Below are 18,245 nucleotides of genomic sequence, written 5' to 3' on the forward strand. Positions count from 1 at the left end.
CTTTGTTCACCGTTTCATTGGATTCTCCCAGCTCCAAATCCCAAGCCATGATGAGGGAAAAAACATCCATCTTCGTTTTGTACCTGAATTTGAGCAAGTTGAAAGCACCCTAGTTGTCTAATGGTTATTTCCCCGTAGAAGGTATAAATTTGCTTTCTGCTTTGCAACGTTGCAACGTAAAATTTGCTTCCATTCTTGCCACTCTCCCCACTTCACCACCTCCCAATGCTGTTACGGTTTGCTTCCAAGAAACCTTGCAATGTTCTCGGCTTTCTTCTCAATGAAGCCTCGAGAAAATGAGGACAGTGTTAAATGCAAATTCGAAATACTTGAAAGCCGTCATTAATGTCCTTCGTTGCATAACACGATCACTGCCCTTTGCTATCATACCTCTGTCAGCCGTACTGAAAATAGCAGTTGTGTGATTAATGCCCACCACCTGCTTCCTCCTCAAAAAACACATTCCGAAAGTCTTCCATTCTAAAATCGCCACCTGCATCAAATGTAAGAGACCATTTGGAAAGTATATCCACCCTTACATTACCAGTACGCCTCACATGGCTTAATTGAAAATCATCAAAATATTTTAGTTCTTCAACGATATTGTGAATCCAACCTTGCAGGTGCCATGCCTCAATCCCCTCCTTCATTAATGCCTGAATAATAATTAAAGAATCTCCCTCTAAATGCAATTTTCTAGTGCCTAATTGTTTACACATCCTAATTGCTAACAACGCCGCTGATGCTTCAGCCAAATTATTTGTGCCTTCTTCCAATCTCTAAGCTCCTAGAGCTAAGACCTCACCCTTCCACAATGACCCTTGTCCCCGATGGTCCCGGGTTGCCTTTAGAGGCCCCATCAAAGTTTGCTTTCCACCATCCCTCCATAGGTCTCTCCCACTCAACATTCAAACAGCCTTTGTTGGTTTGAACCCAACTAAGCCCATTAACGGGCAAATGAGCTGCTTTATTATGTAAACTTTCTCTTGGTATTAAATCCATATGATGAATATACTCTATTGTCAACTTATCAATTTTAGTCTGGGTACTTCTTCTATATTTGTGGTATCTTCTATTTCCAAAATTGTTTACCACATACGAATATTACTTTGGCATTACCATTCATTTGCTCATCTTCCTTCTCCAGGGGCAAAATACATGTTTCTCTCTATCCTCTATCAATCAACAAGTATTCTCTCTCCCATTGTGTAGCTTTTCTATCAAACTGCCATGGTCTACCTAGTAAAATATGACAAACATTTATAGGCATGGCATCACGCAAAATTTAATATTCAGAAACTGCAATTTTGAATTTTACAAGACATTGCTCACTAACCAAAGTCTTATGATCTGTATGCATCCAAGATATTGTATAAGGATTAGCATGCTCAACTCTTTTCAGATTTAACTTTTCAACCATTTCACTTGAAACTAGATTATCAGTAGTTTCAGTACTAACATTATCAATAATTTCCTTGAAACACTTACCTCCAAATTTACAGTCTTAAATAAATTTTTCCTTTGTCCCAGTTCACTTAATAAATCTTTTGCAGGCTTCTCTGAATTTCTTTTCAACAACAATGGCTTAACTTTTTCCAGCATACTTGCTCACCGTTCGAACAAACTTTGTTAACAAGCACCATCTTTCTGGTCCTTTCAGATCTTCTCACACATCCTCGTGACTGAGTACATTCAAATGTTTTATTACCTTCATTGCCACATTCAAAACATGTTCCTCTAAACAATCTCTCACCACCTCTACCATAACCTACGTATACCTCTTTGGTAACTAGATCTGTCATTGCAGTAACTTTTATTGCCTTCTTTGATTTTTGTACCATCATCATAAGATCCTCTACCACTTCCTTGATTTTTTCCTCTTGCAAAATTACTTTTTCTCCCTTTCTTGTTCTGTCTATTTTGGAATCCGTTGTTTAATTGGTCATCAGCCTTTAGGGAAAATTGATATGCTTTTCCATTTGATTCTATAGTTAACATCCTTAACTCATATTGAATATGCCCTAATAAATCATTGGAATATCTAACCATCTTCTGTTGATTATCTTCATGATGACCTGCTCTTATTGTCAACTTGTAGTATTCCTCAATATTATCCTTCACACTTAAATCTTTTTGTCTTAGATTTTGCAATATTTATAAAAGCCAATTGGTAACTGGCAAGAATGAACTTGTATTTCAACTTATTTACCGTCCTATCCCATTTCTCAACTTTAAATTTACACTTCCTATTTCTTTCCAATTCAGTTTCCCTCCACCAAATACCAGTATGACCTTATAGCTTTGTCTTTGCAAACTTCGCTCTATCAGGATTGGTAATTTTCTCATGCTCAAAATATTCTTCCAAATCAATAATCCAATCTATCAACTCTTCATGATTCAAACTACCAAAATAATTAGGATAATCAACTTTACTTTTCTTTTGAATTTTGGAAGTAGCCTTTAACATTCTTTCCTCCTTGTCTTCCTTCTTTGTTAGCTTATCTTCAATTGGTTCATTATCTTTCTTGTTATCACTTTCATAATGTTTAGGGTTAATAATACCTCTTCTTCTGTACTTGTCTACTGCATCTATTAGATCTTGACATTTCTCATCATATTGAACATTTCCTTAATTCTTTCCACCACATGGAGTACACCTCTATCCATCCTTATTGGAGGCATCGTTAGATCTGGAGTAAACCGCCTCTTGTTTGATGGTAATCAACAAAATACCTCTGGTCCAGGCCACAAAATTCTTCTACCCAACACTCACTGCTAGAAGACAATCCTAGTTGTAGGAATCTTCTACCAAACACTTACTGCTGGAAGATTTGCCCTCAATTAACCACAAGCTTGCTGGATTAAAATCCTTGCTCTAATACCATTCAACACTGTCAAGGTATGAGGGTCCAATAAAAGAATATTAAACCTTGCAGCTAAATACAATCTTCAAATCTAACTTCAAAACTCACAGTGGAAATCACAGAATATAACACAGAATTAAACTTTGTTGAATAAAATTAGAATATCTTAACAAGCTTGATACATGCTAGGGATAAGTTGTTTGATCACAACAATAGATCTTCATGATCTCAGATGGTCAATCTGCATTGTTAACAAATGAAATGTATTGGGAACAGTAAACTAAGTTTCCTTTGCATATCTCCTATATCTATGTATGTTTGCTTGCACCTGTTCCCTTGCTTGTCCTCCGTGTATGTGCTCCTGCCTTCAAATGATATTGGATCTCTCTTATATAGATCTTGTAGGAGAAATGAAGTTGGAATTGTATTACATCATCATAGGCTAGTCTGATTAATATCAAATGATTTGATTGTTTGTTGGCCATGGAAGTTACCACATCACCATGCCTAGCATGTACGCTTGCTAGAAATGTGTGGAGGCACCATTTCCAATATGGCTAAGTTTAAAACTCTCCCAATTTAATGTGTTTCTGTATATAACCCCTATAACGAACCATCGTGAAGTAGGTAACAATAAGAATTGGCACAAGTTTCAAATATTTGCAACATTGTTCAACAAGTTACTGTTATGCATTATACAATGAATAGTTTGGTATTAGTCCAGTTAAGCTCCATGAGATAGGAAACAAGGGTGCCATAATTGCAACCGATAATTGCAACCACATGAAATGTAGACAGGATATGAAAATCGCTTGATAAAACCTATGTGCCAAAATACCACTTGAAATGTACAACTGCAATGAAACACAGCAGAAAATACTGCGACTCTACTTGAGGTAGCATATACAAAGCTTCGAACTGTCAAGATATATTTCAGTGAGATGCAGTGTGGCAAACTTGACCACACTACTGCAAAACATCTAGAGCACCCGGAAACATCTTCCAAACAATTAAATGTTGAAAGAAATATTTTGGTTGATGCAAGATTGCTTTAATACCCTGGATGCTCCTGCACTAAGTGTGCTTTAGGAATCTGATCTGTTTGCTTACTTCATAAGTAGTTGTATGCTATTTAATGTATGTTTGGACTTTGATATTGGAAGCTTGCAATTATGTGTTTGACCAACTGATATCTGTCATTTTCAGGAGGGCATACACATTTACTATAAACTTTTTGAAAGGATAAGGTCAGAATAATGTGGGCAGCATCGTGCCTTGCTACTTGCTGTGCTTCATGTGCATGCGAGGCATGCAAGTCAGTGGCTGGAGGGATTACGCGTCGATCTGCTCGAATTGCATATTGTGGCCTGTTTGCACTTTCTCTTATTATTGCATGGATCTTAAGAGAGGTTGCTGCACCACTTATGGAAAAAATTCCCTGTAAGCATTCATTAATTGATTTCGGCTGAGCGTGTTTGGATGCATATACATTTCTTTTGTTGATTCGGTCCACGAGAATGTTGAGTGATGTTTTTAGTAATGCATGAGTGATATTGGCGAACTTGAATGTATGTTAATGAACTTTTTCTTCATAAAATCAGAAAATATTTGTCAGCTGAGTTGATAATTATTACATACAAATTATGAAGTTTTTTAAGTTTTCCTTTGCAGGGATTAATCATTTTGCTCATACCCCTAGTAGAGAATGGTTTCAGACAGATGCTGTTCTGCGTGTGAGCCTAGGCAACTTTTTGTTCTTTTCAATATTTGCTCTTATCATGATTGGAGTTAAGGACCAGAGAGATACTAGAGATAGCTGGCACCATGGTGGATGGATGGCAAAAATCATAGCATGGTGTACTCTAATAGTATTGATGTTTTTCATTCCCAATGGTGTTGTTGGATTTTATGGTGAGTAATGTCATATCAAAATAGTTCTATATTTTCTACTCAAAGCATCAGCGAGAAATGAACTGGCTAGAATTGGATTTACAATGCTCATGGAGTGAACTTCTAAGTTCATTTTAAAGGTTACAGATAAAATTCACTCGGTGCTTAATGTGTTTTCTTTTAAAAATCTATTTGGATGATGCTTTCTCAGAGTCTGGAAAGTAGCAGTAAAGGTCTTTTATATATAACTTTCATTTGTATTATTGACACTTAATATTTCTCTACTGTAGAGACACTAGCGAAATTTGGTTCAGGATTGTTTTTGCTGGTTCAAGTTGTTTTACTGCTGGACTTCACTCATAGATGGAATGATGCTTGGGTTGCTAAGGATGAACAGTTCTGGTTTGTATTATATTTTAGCACTATTTTAAGAGGATTGTGTGTGGAACATATAATTTTGAGATAAGAATGAATTTAATAGTCCTTTCTTTCTGTGTTATGAATTGCTTGCAGGTATATAGCATTATTCGTTGTCTCTCTTGTCTGTTACATCGCAACGTTTTCATTCTCAGGATTACTCTTTCATTGGTTTAATCCTTCAAGCTATGACTGTAGTCTCAATACGTTCTTCATTGTTGTTACATTGGTTCTTGCATTTGTATTTGCTGTGGTTGCTCTTCATCCTAAGGTAAAAGTATAACTCTACTTGATTTTCCTTTCTTTGAAAATCTTTAGTATATGTACTGAAAGATGTTATTTCCCAAAGCAATTGTGCATGCACTTTTTCAAACATTATACTGTTGCGAATTACAGTTGAAACTAATGTCAGTTGTTTACTTTGTTGCTAAATTTCATCTTTAAACCCTCCAAGGGACTGGTTTATGATGCAAAGTAATATTGCTCTAGTTTTCATTTCATACTTGATGGTAACATTTGTCTAATAACATTTGCCCAAGTACATAGGTATCTAATAAAAGCAACAAGATCATATGGCGGTATCTTTTAAACACTGCATTTCCTTGCCTATATTGATTTTATGAAAATTAGTGAATCAGGGTTTATTTCCATTCCAATGAATAAAATTGGAAATTTTCTTAATGAAAAGTTCAATATTTGTATGGTCGTTTGCATTGTTACGAGTATTTGGTTTGAGGGGAATTTCGGTTTGAACTCTCTAATTACTTTAAAGTTTAAATTGCTTCTTTACAGGGGAACTTTCCAATCATTTTTAATTGATTTTTGCCTCTAAATGTTTGCACATAAGCTAGGCATATTTGATCACTGAGGTGCAAACAAATTACAAACTTGTACAGCAAACCAAAAAGAGAAATAAATTGCTGGAAACTTCTTGACTAACCTTCTATTGCTGGAATACCATTTCAATTTCACCCGAAATAGCAAAATTCATCTTATAGATGATAAATAACCCAAAAGAAAGGGCTGGTTAATATTAGTCTGATATGAATGGGCAGCCAACTAATCACTCTTTAACATGCAATTACACTCGAATCTGAGTAGTCAACGCTCTCATACATCAAATATCAATGCTGATATAACTGAAAATGAGTGAATTAAATCCCCAAATGCCAATAAACGTTCAAGAATGTAACTCTAGGGTCTAGACGACTGAACTTGATTAGATCTGAATTAAACACCGAATTAACACCTTCAAAATGCCTTTATTTGATTTGTAACTTGCCCGAGCAACTTATAATGGCTGATATGAACAATTTCAGACTTAAATGTTTGAGCTTTGGCCTGAAATAATGAATGTACAGCTGCCACATATTGAAAGAACCCTTTATGGTGAATATTGGACAAGTTGGTGGCTGGATCTGGTGATAGAACTGCTGTAGCAGCGACAATGGCAAGGCAAATGACCTAGGGAGGTTATGTGGCGACCAAAAACAGTCAAGTGGAGGCTGCACAGTAGTACTAAGACTTACAATCTAAAGTTAAACTCTCCTCTAAGGCTGGCACACACTATTAGTATCGATGCTAGAAAGTGGAGGCTAGAAAGTGATGAAGTAGTATAAAGAAGGGCAGATCGGCTCTCCCAAGCAATGACGCTACCAAGGGAAGTGGCTGAAAACGTTGTGATAATAAATGATGACAAACCCTCTCTAGAAACCTTCTGAAGTGATGGTGTTGTCTCTAGATATGTGGAATATGCATCACAAGATGCTGAATTCGCCTCCTCAATGCTGCTATTCTTAAGTTGATGGCTGTATATTCTGGTCGTTGGACTAGTTATGAAGAATTATTTCCAAAAATACCGATGTCACTGTAGCAGCATCATGCATACTCGAAACTTGGCCAAAAATGCTGATTTTTATTGTAGTGACACTGTAGCAGCAACAAAATTTGTCCAAAACCCTCAAACCAGTGATGGGAAATGATTGCAAATTTTCCCAAGGAGAGGTGTCCCAAGATCTAGGGCTGTGGAACAAACCCCAAAATTCAAAAATTTGCAATGAAACCCTTCAAATCATGAACCAAAAATCTGAAAATGCTTCAAATCAGCACAAATGCTATCCCTGGATGGACTTTTTATTGGCAGAGATGCAGGTTTTCATTCTCAAATCCAATGGTGAAAATTCTAGAGGGTTTTTTTTTCTCAAAGATCCTTAAATCAAACAATGGTTTTTGTCTTTAGAAACAAACTTGAACATGACCTTAAATTTTGGAAATTGAGTGGCAAAATGATGTCGAAAACATGATGTCCAAATTGATGAAAATCCTTTGGAGGTAGAAATGAGGCCTGAGAATGCTGTTGATGATTACATTGGAAAATCTTTGCAAATCACCTTCTACTATCATAAAAAATGGACTGTTTTGAAAATGTATTTTGCACAAATTCCCATGCGTTGGTTTCAACATAACAACTAGCTGAACATGGGTGTAGACAATCTGCCCACATGCATGTTAAGTGCACCTCTTTTTATTAGTTGCAGCTAATATGGTAGAATAGATCACAGTCTTCATGCTTGTTCTTGGCAAGAGCAATTTCAACTGTTTGACATGAAAATCCTTTGGAGGTAGAAATGAGGCCTGAGAATGCTGTTGATGATTACATTGGAAAATCTTTGCAAATCACCTTCTACTATCATAAAAAATGGACTGTTTTGAAAATGTATTTTGCACAAATTCCCATGCGTTGGTTTCAACATAACAACTAGCTGAACATGGGTGTAGACAATCTGCCCACATGCATGTTAAGTGCACCTCTTTTTATTAGTTGCAGCTAATATGGTAGAATAGATCACAGTCTTCATGCTTGTTCTTGGCAAGAGCAATTTCAACTGTTTGACATGTTGTTTGCTGGTTTGTCTTTTCACAAGTATTCATAATTGATATGAATAAATTCTGGATGGATTGTCCCACTCAAGTGGAAGAGAATCATTTCTGCAGTAACAAGATCTTATGTTCATCAGAATCAAAGCAGGTAGGTTGTGTTTGATGTGGTTTTAAAAAAATGAAATTCAGAGTGGCAACAAGTAAGATATAAAATTGTAAGGTGTGATCAAATTGGGAAATTTGAGAAATGTGGAGGGGCGAGCCTTTATTATTAAATAGTCAATGATGTATTAAACAATGAAGATGAAATCTTCTTAAATAGAAAAGTACAAGATGATGTTTCTAAAAGAAACAATCGTAAACTGAAACCAGAAATAGAAACTACCTAAGCTAACTGAAACAACTAGATGACCATTAAAGAAACAATACATTATACTAACACCCTCCCTTAATGGTCATCGTTCTAACTACCCCAAAAAAAACAGAGAAGGCTGCCCCCTTCTTCTCAGAACATTCTGCGACAAGAGCCTGCCACTGACCCTCCTAGAATCTGCAGAACTTCTGGATATCTCCACAAATCATCACAAATCATCCAACCTGATGTTGGAAAACAAAGGTATCACTCCCTGTAGTTAGAGACTCCGAGATGAAGATGAAACTGAAACCACGATTTTGAGGAAAAATTGGCAAACCCTCAACAAACTTTTACAGATGAGCACGATGCCCCAAAACAGACCGCAAGAAGCCACAACTTTTGAGGAAAAAAATTGCCAAACCCTGAAACTGAAGATAACAAAGCAATGTTCTTTCGGAAAAAACAGTAAAAACCCTAAGACAGGAACAGCTATAAACCCATGATTTTTGAGAACAAAATCATGCAAGACCAAGAATCCCTTGCGAACATTGCGAATTATAGATGACCAAACACCATTTTTGAGGTGAAAAATTGATAAAAAACCAAGACACAAAATCTGAGAGACGGATCAAAATTCAAAACTTCGTTTTTGAGGAAAACGGTAAAACCCAACAGAATTTTTTAAGGATAAGGATAAAAAGTATTAAAACCCACAATAATTTTTGAGGCAAAATTATTAAAACTCAGAGATATTTTTAAAGGACAAAAATATAAACCCAGAATAAATTTGTTTTGGCAAAAAATTATCAAAAACCGAAAATATTTTTTTTAAGGGAAAAAAAAATATAAAAAGTTGACAAATATTCCCATATGCTGGTTGCAAAAACAGAGACCTAGTAACCCTATGTCACGATTAAGAAATAGATCTGACACCATCTACCAAAAATCTCTGCTGCAAAAAGTCGAAATGCTGGCGCTAACGAAAACCCGCAACCAAAAATCCGTTGACCCAAAATCGCAGAAAAAACACAGACTTCGCGTGGGTTAGAAGAGCCGGTGGGAAAAATCAAAATTGCGCCAAAACATGCAGCATACACGAGATGAAGAATGGCGCCCAGAAAAAAAGCGGAGAAAAAACCCGCTGTCCAGAAACAAACATGCACACTAGCAAACAGGTTGCGATGTAGAGGCAGAACAGAACAGGTCGAGACGCGAAAAAAAATTCGTGAGTTGCAGTCATGCATAGACAGAAACTGACGCGAAATCACCTGAAAAACCGTTGTTGGGAGCCAAATACCACTGGAAAAAACTACGAAAGAGATCGCAAAATTCAACATGCGACGATAGAAATCTGCGAACAACACCCTGCACAGGTTTCCAAAGCGAGAAAATACACAGAATTTTTTTTTAAAACTGGAAAAAATTTCACTAAATTTTTTTGTAGGCCACCCTCAAAGAAGGCCCTCCCATGAGGGAGACGGGCTCAGACCTGCTCTGATACCATATTATTAAAATATTCGATGATGTATTAAACAATGAAGATGAAGTCTTCTTAAATAGAAAAGTACAAGATGATGTTTCTAATAGAAACAATCGTAAACTGAAACCAAAAATAGAAACTACCTAGGCTAACTAAGACAACTAGATGACCATTAAAGAAACAATACATTATGCTAACAGCCTTTTGCAACTCAATTATTTCTTTATACCATTTTTTATAAATGGATCGTGGTAGACATTTGAAGTGATAACTAGGAAGCTATGCCCCAACAAGGAACTTCCGGTATCATCCTTTGGTCATCTCTAATTCATATGTAACCTTTAGAAGGCAAAGGGTCGCTTGTGTTTGTCACTTGTCGAAGATGAACGTTCAAGCAAGGAATGCAAATTGTTACATCTGTTTCATCCTTTAAAACACACATCTAAGCTCTGTCAATGTAAAGTGTTTCCTCTCTATAATGGGTGTTAGATCAATTAGGGTGTGAGTGACTTCTAGCTAAGCATGAGTTGGAGCATCGATGTTCATTATTTTCAAAACATTTTGTATCATGTGTTGCCAAGGGAGGGGTCAACTTTCATTAGGAGAATGTTTCTGTCATCTTGGACCTGTACACCCACTTTTCTATTTTCTTCATCCTGAATATTGAGGAGTTATGTTATCCTCCTGTTGACGTGTATTTTATACACAATCATTCACAGAATAAAATACCAATAGGCATCTTATCCTCTCTTGAGAAAATAGTCTCTAACTGCTGAAGATCTGCAAAAAGGATTAGTTAGGTAGACTCCAAGGTTCTTTTAGTAGGGTCTCTACGTGTGGACAAGCTTTTTTAGTGGTATGATGTGATTTGCTGTTTCCTCCAAGGGGTCTTACGCATTCTAAAGCTCGAAGATTTTACTAAACTAAAAAGGAACTTTCAAAAAAAAAGGCAAAAGGATAGGGTTTAAAAGAGGTCTAATCTAGCCTAACCCTATGAATGACTTAGTATGGACGAGACTTGGTAAGATTCAACCAACTTCAATTTTGCCATAAGATAACAACTCAATTGAAATTAGTGCGATCTTCTAAGGTAATATAATGGTATTCAATGCATCAAAGATCAAGGACACTACTACGAAGGTACATATCCAAGACACAATAATGGTTGAAGGTTAAAGGACTCAAAGTTTTCTCCAGTCGACCACGCAAGGCTTTCCTACAATCAGCAAGAAGCTAGTGGTTTGGATTACGAATCCTACCAAATATCAAATCTCACACTTAGTCCTTCAAATTAACAATCCACTTCGATTGAGCACAATTCAAGTATATCAAACAACCATGAAGATAACTCAAGAAATTTGCAACAAAACACCATAACTTCAATATTTTATTGATTTCCAAGTCATCATGTACAACAATTGCTTGAATTTCTCTCTTCAAGACTCAATCTTGCTACAAAATAAAATTGCTTCTAACTCTAATCTCTCTTACATCAACTATTGACTATTACTCTATTCCTCTATTACACTATTTTTCAATGAAATGAAAAATGGGGGTATAAATAGCATCCCCAGTTACAATGAAAGGTCCAGATTGAAAGTAAATCAACGGACAAGATCATGACACCTAAACCCTAATTAGGGTTTGTTACAAATGACCTCCTTTTTACTGAACAATATTAAATACATAGCCAAATATTAAATTCGGCACAAAAACCTAGGAGGTATCAACCAATGAGAAATAAGATGTCATGTCATCTGTAACAACCTTTCATCCAGAATCTTATTCCCTTTCCAATTCTCTTTCTTAGCATATGCAATGAATTTTGTCACGATTCCTTCGATTTCTGCGATTGGAATCTCGGGAAGATTCTTCATACTCTCCTCTAAGTGGATGACCTGATCGAATGCATCTAGAAGAGCTGTGTCCCAAGTAGATTCAAGTTCCTTCGTTCTATCAATCAGGAGCATGGTGGCAAACATCTGATCATACTGCTCATCTGTAACATCTGCGTCCTTGCGAAAGATGATCTTGATTCTATCCTCAAATTCCTGCATATCCACATCTGTCTCGACCTCGATCCCTCTGCCAAGAATGGTATGAAGTACCTCAAACACTCTGTCCTGGATCGGATTGATCACTTCCTCAAGTTGGCCACATCTAACATTGATGTCCTCAAAGAAAACATTCTTCATATGGAGTAAGGTTGACCACTGAAACAAACTGTGAGAATCACCCTCCAAGATCTTCTCCTGCGCTAAAATTCTTCTTGATGTGTGTCTTATAACTCTCAAGACAGGAATGACAACGTCCTTGGTATGGGCAAATGCAGCTACTGTTGTCATCAATTTGTGGATTATCTCAAGAACTTGGATAGCCTGATGAATGATCTTCATCATCCTTGTAACAAACTCTATGGCCACTGTATGAGATCTATCCATCCAACTACATGTACGTTGAACCAGGTTCCTGAATCTTTCTGCTTCATTGATTGATTGAAGTGGCAATGCCTGCACTGGTGATCTAACTGGATCCTGACGTCCCAAAGGTTCATTGATGTGACTGAAATATGTCCTCCATGCACCGACCTCTCTCTCAAGCTTTCTGTTCTTCTCCATTTCTTCTCTAAGCTTGTCTTTCAATGCCTCAAATGAATCAGTAGCATCATCTAACGTCTGCTCTGCTGTAGGTGGTCCTTCTGGATCATCATCGTACATTGATCTGGCTCCTTCTATGCTCTTGTATATCATGTCCCTGTGCTCTGGAAGATGGAAAGCTTCACTTATAGCTTCCTCTGAAAGGTACGCTAAAGTGTTTCCCTCATTGGACACGATCGTCCTGGACTGTGGATTATAGTGTCGGGCACACTCGATCATCAACTCGTGGCACTGAATAGCTGGAGGAAAACCGGCCGCCTTGATGATGCCACTCTCTATTATTCTCCGGGCGACAGGTGATGGCTTGCCAATGTAAGGGACCTCTCGAAACTTCTTCGTGCTAAAGTTCCCCAAGTTTGTATCTCCAATGTTGCTCCACTTCGACACGATCTTGGTCTCCACTTCTTCGGTCTTCTGATCTTCTTTCATGAGAGCTGAGCGACTGGTGGATGCTCCCGCCTTCGGGGTCGCCATACCTACACAACATTTCATTATGAGAACTATATTTTACAATGAATAATGTAGATTAGAGAGAGAAGTTTTTAGGAAACGTCATGATAAGTCTCTAGAGTTATCATTTCCTAAAAAACAATGATTGAGCTAAGAGAACCAAAATTCAAAACTTCAAAATTTAAAATATGACGATGAATGAATAAAAGCAATAAAATCAAATCGCCATACCTCAAAAGAGAGCTAACTCTAGAATGCAAAAAGACAAAATTCGCCTAGGCAAAATTGAGGTATAAATGATCTTCAATGTTATCTCCTCAAAAGATCAACTTCGCCACCTTTGTCTTCAACGTGATCTTCAAGTTCGCCTTTGATGTGGTCTTCAACTCTTGGCAAATTCACTCAAATGAAGTATCGCCCCACCTTTGATGTATTAGCGCCACCTTTGGATGGAATTCGCACCTCTTCAAACACACTTCGCACTATCTTCGCTTTCCTCAATTCGCATGTAGAAGGATAAAATAATGATGTGAAAATAATAGTTTTCACCCCCCTATATATAGCGCTTGCACCTCTCCATTTACTAAGGCCGACTTGGTAAAATATAACAATTTCAAACGATTTTTAAATGATTTTTAATTAAATAACAAGGCCGACCTACATGCCAAAGCGCTCCAATTCGATTTTTTATAGATTAATTAATAATTAATTAAATGCCTTTCGTTTTTAATTTATAAATTTCGATTTTTTAATAAAGGCAAAATAATTAATAAATGCTTAACGCCATATTAAATGCTAATTTAAATAGGATTTTCAATTTTATCGAACTTAGCATTTAAGGGAAATTTGAAATGTTTATTTGGCGCAAAAATTATGAAAATGAAAGGGACGTACCTCATCGCCCTGGTCCCTTGGAGAGGGACAGGAGCGATTCATGATTTTTGTCTTGATTCTTGCAACTTCAACGTTCATCTCCTTCCTTTCCATGTTCAATATCGATCATTTTGATGGGTCCTTTGAGTTAGATCGTCTTGCATGTGTGCTTAAGTGCCTTTGGATGTTCATCGCCCTGGTCCTTGTCCAAAGGACAGGAGCGATCTCCATGTTTTCACGTTCAATATGCATCTTTGATCCTCGAACTTTCATTGTAGGGCGAATAACTTCATTGCTTGTTCCTTCTACGCTTGTTCAACTTGTTTGTATGAGGTGTTTGGACGTTTAGAGGGATCATCGCCCTTGTCCCTTGGAGAGGGACAGGAGCGATCCATGTCTTTCTCTCTAATCTTGGCAACTTTTAACTTCAATCTTCGTTGTGATGTCTTCCAAACGCCGTCCCTCACCTTGTCCATCCTCGCCTTAACTTAATTTCGAAGGAGTATGAGTGTTTTTGATGGGATCGCCCTGGTCCTTGTCCAAAGGACAGGAGCGATATGAGCTCTTTAACTTGATTAGCAACGTTTGGACGTTCGAAACTCTTATATGTGATCTTCAAAAAACACCTTGAACCTTGCATAACCTTGCGAAGCTTTGACTTGGCATGAACTTGGAGCAAAACGAAGAATCCAAAGCAAATCGCCCTGGTCCCTTGGAGAGGGATAGGAGCGATATGGTCTCTATGTTTAATTTGATGATCATTTTACGTTCAAAATCCTTTTGTATCACCCTCTAATCATGCCATGGACCTTCTACAATCTCGCAAAACTTTGACCTTACGTAAATCTTGCATGAAGTGGCCAATATATCCAACATCGCTCTGGTCCCTTCCTGAGGGACAGGAGCGAAGTTCATCATTATGTGCTTGTTCTTGTTTTTACCAACTTGCAATCATCTTCATTACGTGAAATGATGTCCTTTCGACCCTCTTGGTTGCTCGAAACTTGTTTGCCTTTTGAAATTTACGCCATTATAGAGATATCGCTCTGGTCCCTTCCTGAGGGACAGGAGCGATTTGGGGTCTTAGAGCGCAAATCCTTCCAACGTGACGACCTTGATGCTTGTGTTTGATTAAAAATGTCTTGAAACGTCCTTTGCCTCCTTGTTCCTGACTTGGATCGGTTTTGAACTTGAGTGAGAAACAACATACTCACTGTATCGCCCTGGTCCCTTGGAGAGGGACAGGAGCGAACTTGCTCTTGTGGTCTTCATTTCACTTTGCTAGCTTCCAAATTTATATTCAACGGGTTCGTAATGCGTCCTTCCATTCATCCATGCCTTGAAATCGTTTGCAACTTGGCAAAAAAATCAATTATAACAAAAATCGCTCTGGTCCCTTCCTGAGGGACAGGAGCGAACTAGGCACTTTAGGACCCTTGTTGATATTTCAAAATATTCAATTTATATTCAATTAGTTCATTTCACCGTCTTCCTTGCCACCAAACATGAACTTGTCTTGATCTTGGCCTGGATTTTGCCCAATGAAGAGTATCGCTCTGGTCCTTGGGAGAGGGACGGGAGCCTATAATGTACTTCGCCCTGGTCCCTTCCTGAGGGACAGGAGCGATTTTAGCATTCTGGACCATTCTTCTTCATATTTGCATTTCAAATTATATTCATCTGATAAAACATCTTCCTTTGGACCTCTTCAAATCGTCAAGTCGTCGAAATCTCGCAAGGACAAAGCAAAATTGGATTTGTAGCTCCGGTCCTTCACTGAGGGACAGGAGCGATTTTTCTCCTGGAGGCATTTCTGTGCTCATGAAAATCTTCAATTTATATTCAATGGAAAGATCTCGCCTTTCTCCATTACTTCCAATTCGCAATTCATCTTGACTCTGCAGGGACAGTAAGATATTTGAAAACGAGCTCCCGTCCTTCACAGAGGGACAGGAGCGATTTTGCTCCTACAGGCCAAAATAACATGATTTTACACATTTTATCACTTCACACGGCGAAAACAAATCATTTCCAATGCCCGGGATCAAAATCAAAAAAGGTCAAAATTTGGTCAAAAATATTCAATCGGACAAAAATTCACATTTCACCTCCAACACTTAGACAAATTTAAGCTTTGCATCAACATTCCAATTGAACATTAAACCATTCTGGCGAATTCATTGCATTCAAAATTAGCATCCTTCGAAAAGGAAGCTCAAAAGCCCTCAAAACGACTGGATTTTGGCCTGAAAAGACAGAAATTAAAACCCTAAGGGTTGACCCTAAATCCAGACAACTGACTGACTAACAAAATCCTAAAAGCGAAACGAAAAACGAGCGAAAAACGAGCAAAAAGAGGGGGTCCCCATTTGCGATGGGGCGATGTGTGAAATGGTCACAACACCTCCTCATTTACATTTCTTTTTCATTGACTTCTCTTTCAATTTTTGGGAAAAAAGCTATTGAACATCTTTTCCTTGCTCAAATGTTTCTGTGATAGTCTTCCGATTAACTCATGTTAGATTCCGTAAAGATGGGCACATTTTTGCAATATACTTACAACATCCTCCATCCTCTACATTGGGAGGCTAGAGTTGTGAAGTTATCTAGCGTATCATCATGTCTTAATTTGGTCCATTCTATTTTATTTCCCCTAAAGATGCCTATGATAAATGTTTACTTGAAATATTCTTTAGTTTGTTCACTTTGTGCCAAAATTCTAAATGAATTCACAATCATTTATGGGGTTTTAGAGACATTGGGATTGCTTTGGAATCTATTAACTGGTATTGTATTGAGAGGGCGCTGACTATCATGCTGAATTTGTTGTCTGTTGCAAACAAACAGTGTTGAGTGCATTGTCTAAGATGAATTTACTACTGAATGCCTTTTTCTCAAGAATATTTGCAGGCTTTCTTTCTACATTGATAGATTCACATCCTTGGCTGATTCAGCTACAAGTTGGGAGAGATAGCTGTGCTTGGCACTTTGTTCTGTAGAAATTGTTTCTTTTCTGTGTCTTATTTGGCATCTGCGATGTTTGTATTTTGAGTTCAATTTGCTTCTTCAATTCATTAACATCCCTCCACTCAGATGCTATTTGGATGCCCATCATTGTCTTCTTCTCTGTTCAAGTCACTTGGATCTAACATGTAACAGCCTCTTAAGTTCAAGCTAGATTTCTTTGCTGTGCATATTTTACAGATTTTAGATGGCACCATCATTTCTTGAGTATCACCAACTTCACTTGTCAGTTGGCCTGAAGATCCCCTCAGGTAGTTGAGAATGTGTTTGTGGATTTATGTTACGATTTTAACCACCCATATTTCATGTGGTAACATGATCTGACATCTTTTTTTTACTTAGTAGGTGAATACTGATGATCACTTTATATTTAGATGTCTCTTCTACCATGATATTTGTCAGAGGTACTATTGTCTGTACATAAACTTAGCTGTTCTCTATCATATTGCTTTTGGTATCCTGATAATAATTGCTGGTTCCTTTTTCTTTGAGAGGATGTTTATTCTAGGGATCAAACTGTAGAGGGGGCCTTTATTATAAGGCTGACTACCTCCTTTCAAATTGTCACAAGCAATGGGTACATCAAGTATCCTTTGAATATTGCCAATTTATGGACAGATGGGGACAAGTCAGTGGAGAATCTCATTTGCATTCTACTATTACTAGGGTGCCTCAATCTTCTCATGCTGCTTCTGTTTTTTTTAATGTCAAAGGAAGGATTGTTTTGTCACATGATGTGCATGCCATCCATAAAAAGCAAGGAATGAAAAAAGGATAACAAGAGGGTGCACATCCAAGGTAGAGTGTAGTAAACACTTTTATAAGGAGGAATTTGATGGAGCTTAACTGTGATTGGAAAAAAAACAGTAATGAGAAGAAATTGACAGAGCTTATTTGCAATTAGTTGGTCCTAGATATGAAAAAGAAAAATCATTTTTTCTGGGGTTCACCTGGCTTCCCTGGGTATGCCCAGGGTTTGTCCCAGGGAACATGGATTCTTCCTGGTATTTTTCATTTATGTACCCAAGACAGACCTACAGTCCTCAATACAAACCATGGGTGTACCCAGGAGTTTCATAACTGGGACCTGTAACCGGTAATCTTTAATAACTCATGAAGTCTAAACCATAGAAGCAATAGTCTGCAAAAAATTGCGATTATACCCTATTAATCCTGAAATCCTGGAGCTAGCGGATTTATTCCCCGAAAAAATCCCGATTCATGAAAAAATTGTTGACCAATTGTTGACCCAAATTTCAATGATTTTTTGCATTTAAATCACATTAAAATCATTTAAAAAACCCCAAAAAATGGCAAAAAAACTAAAAAGTGAAAAATATCATTGTAAAAACTTG

At 37.4% G+C, this 18,245-nt stretch overlaps 1 protein-coding gene across 1 annotated transcript in view; it reads left to right on the forward strand.

Moving 5' to 3' along the window:
• Window positions 1-18,245, forward strand: part of LOC131069416 (uncharacterized) — a 49,223-nt gene that overhangs the window by 17,750 nt on the left and 13,228 nt on the right. Inside the window, exons 2-5 of the mRNA XM_058004830.2 lie at window positions 4,071-4,304; window positions 4,536-4,775; window positions 5,045-5,156; window positions 5,268-5,442. Coding sequence (XP_057860813.2) covers window positions 4,121-4,304; window positions 4,536-4,775; window positions 5,045-5,156; window positions 5,268-5,442 — 711 coding nt within the window. The 5' untranslated portion in view covers window positions 4,071-4,120. The remainder of the gene's footprint in view (window positions 1-4,070; window positions 4,305-4,535; window positions 4,776-5,044; window positions 5,157-5,267; window positions 5,443-18,245) is intronic.

Source organism: Cryptomeria japonica, chromosome 10, assembly GCF_030272615.1.
Source record: "Cryptomeria japonica chromosome 10, Sugi_1.0, whole genome shotgun sequence".
Taxonomy (NCBI): Eukaryota; Viridiplantae; Streptophyta; class Pinopsida; order Cupressales; family Cupressaceae; genus Cryptomeria; species Cryptomeria japonica.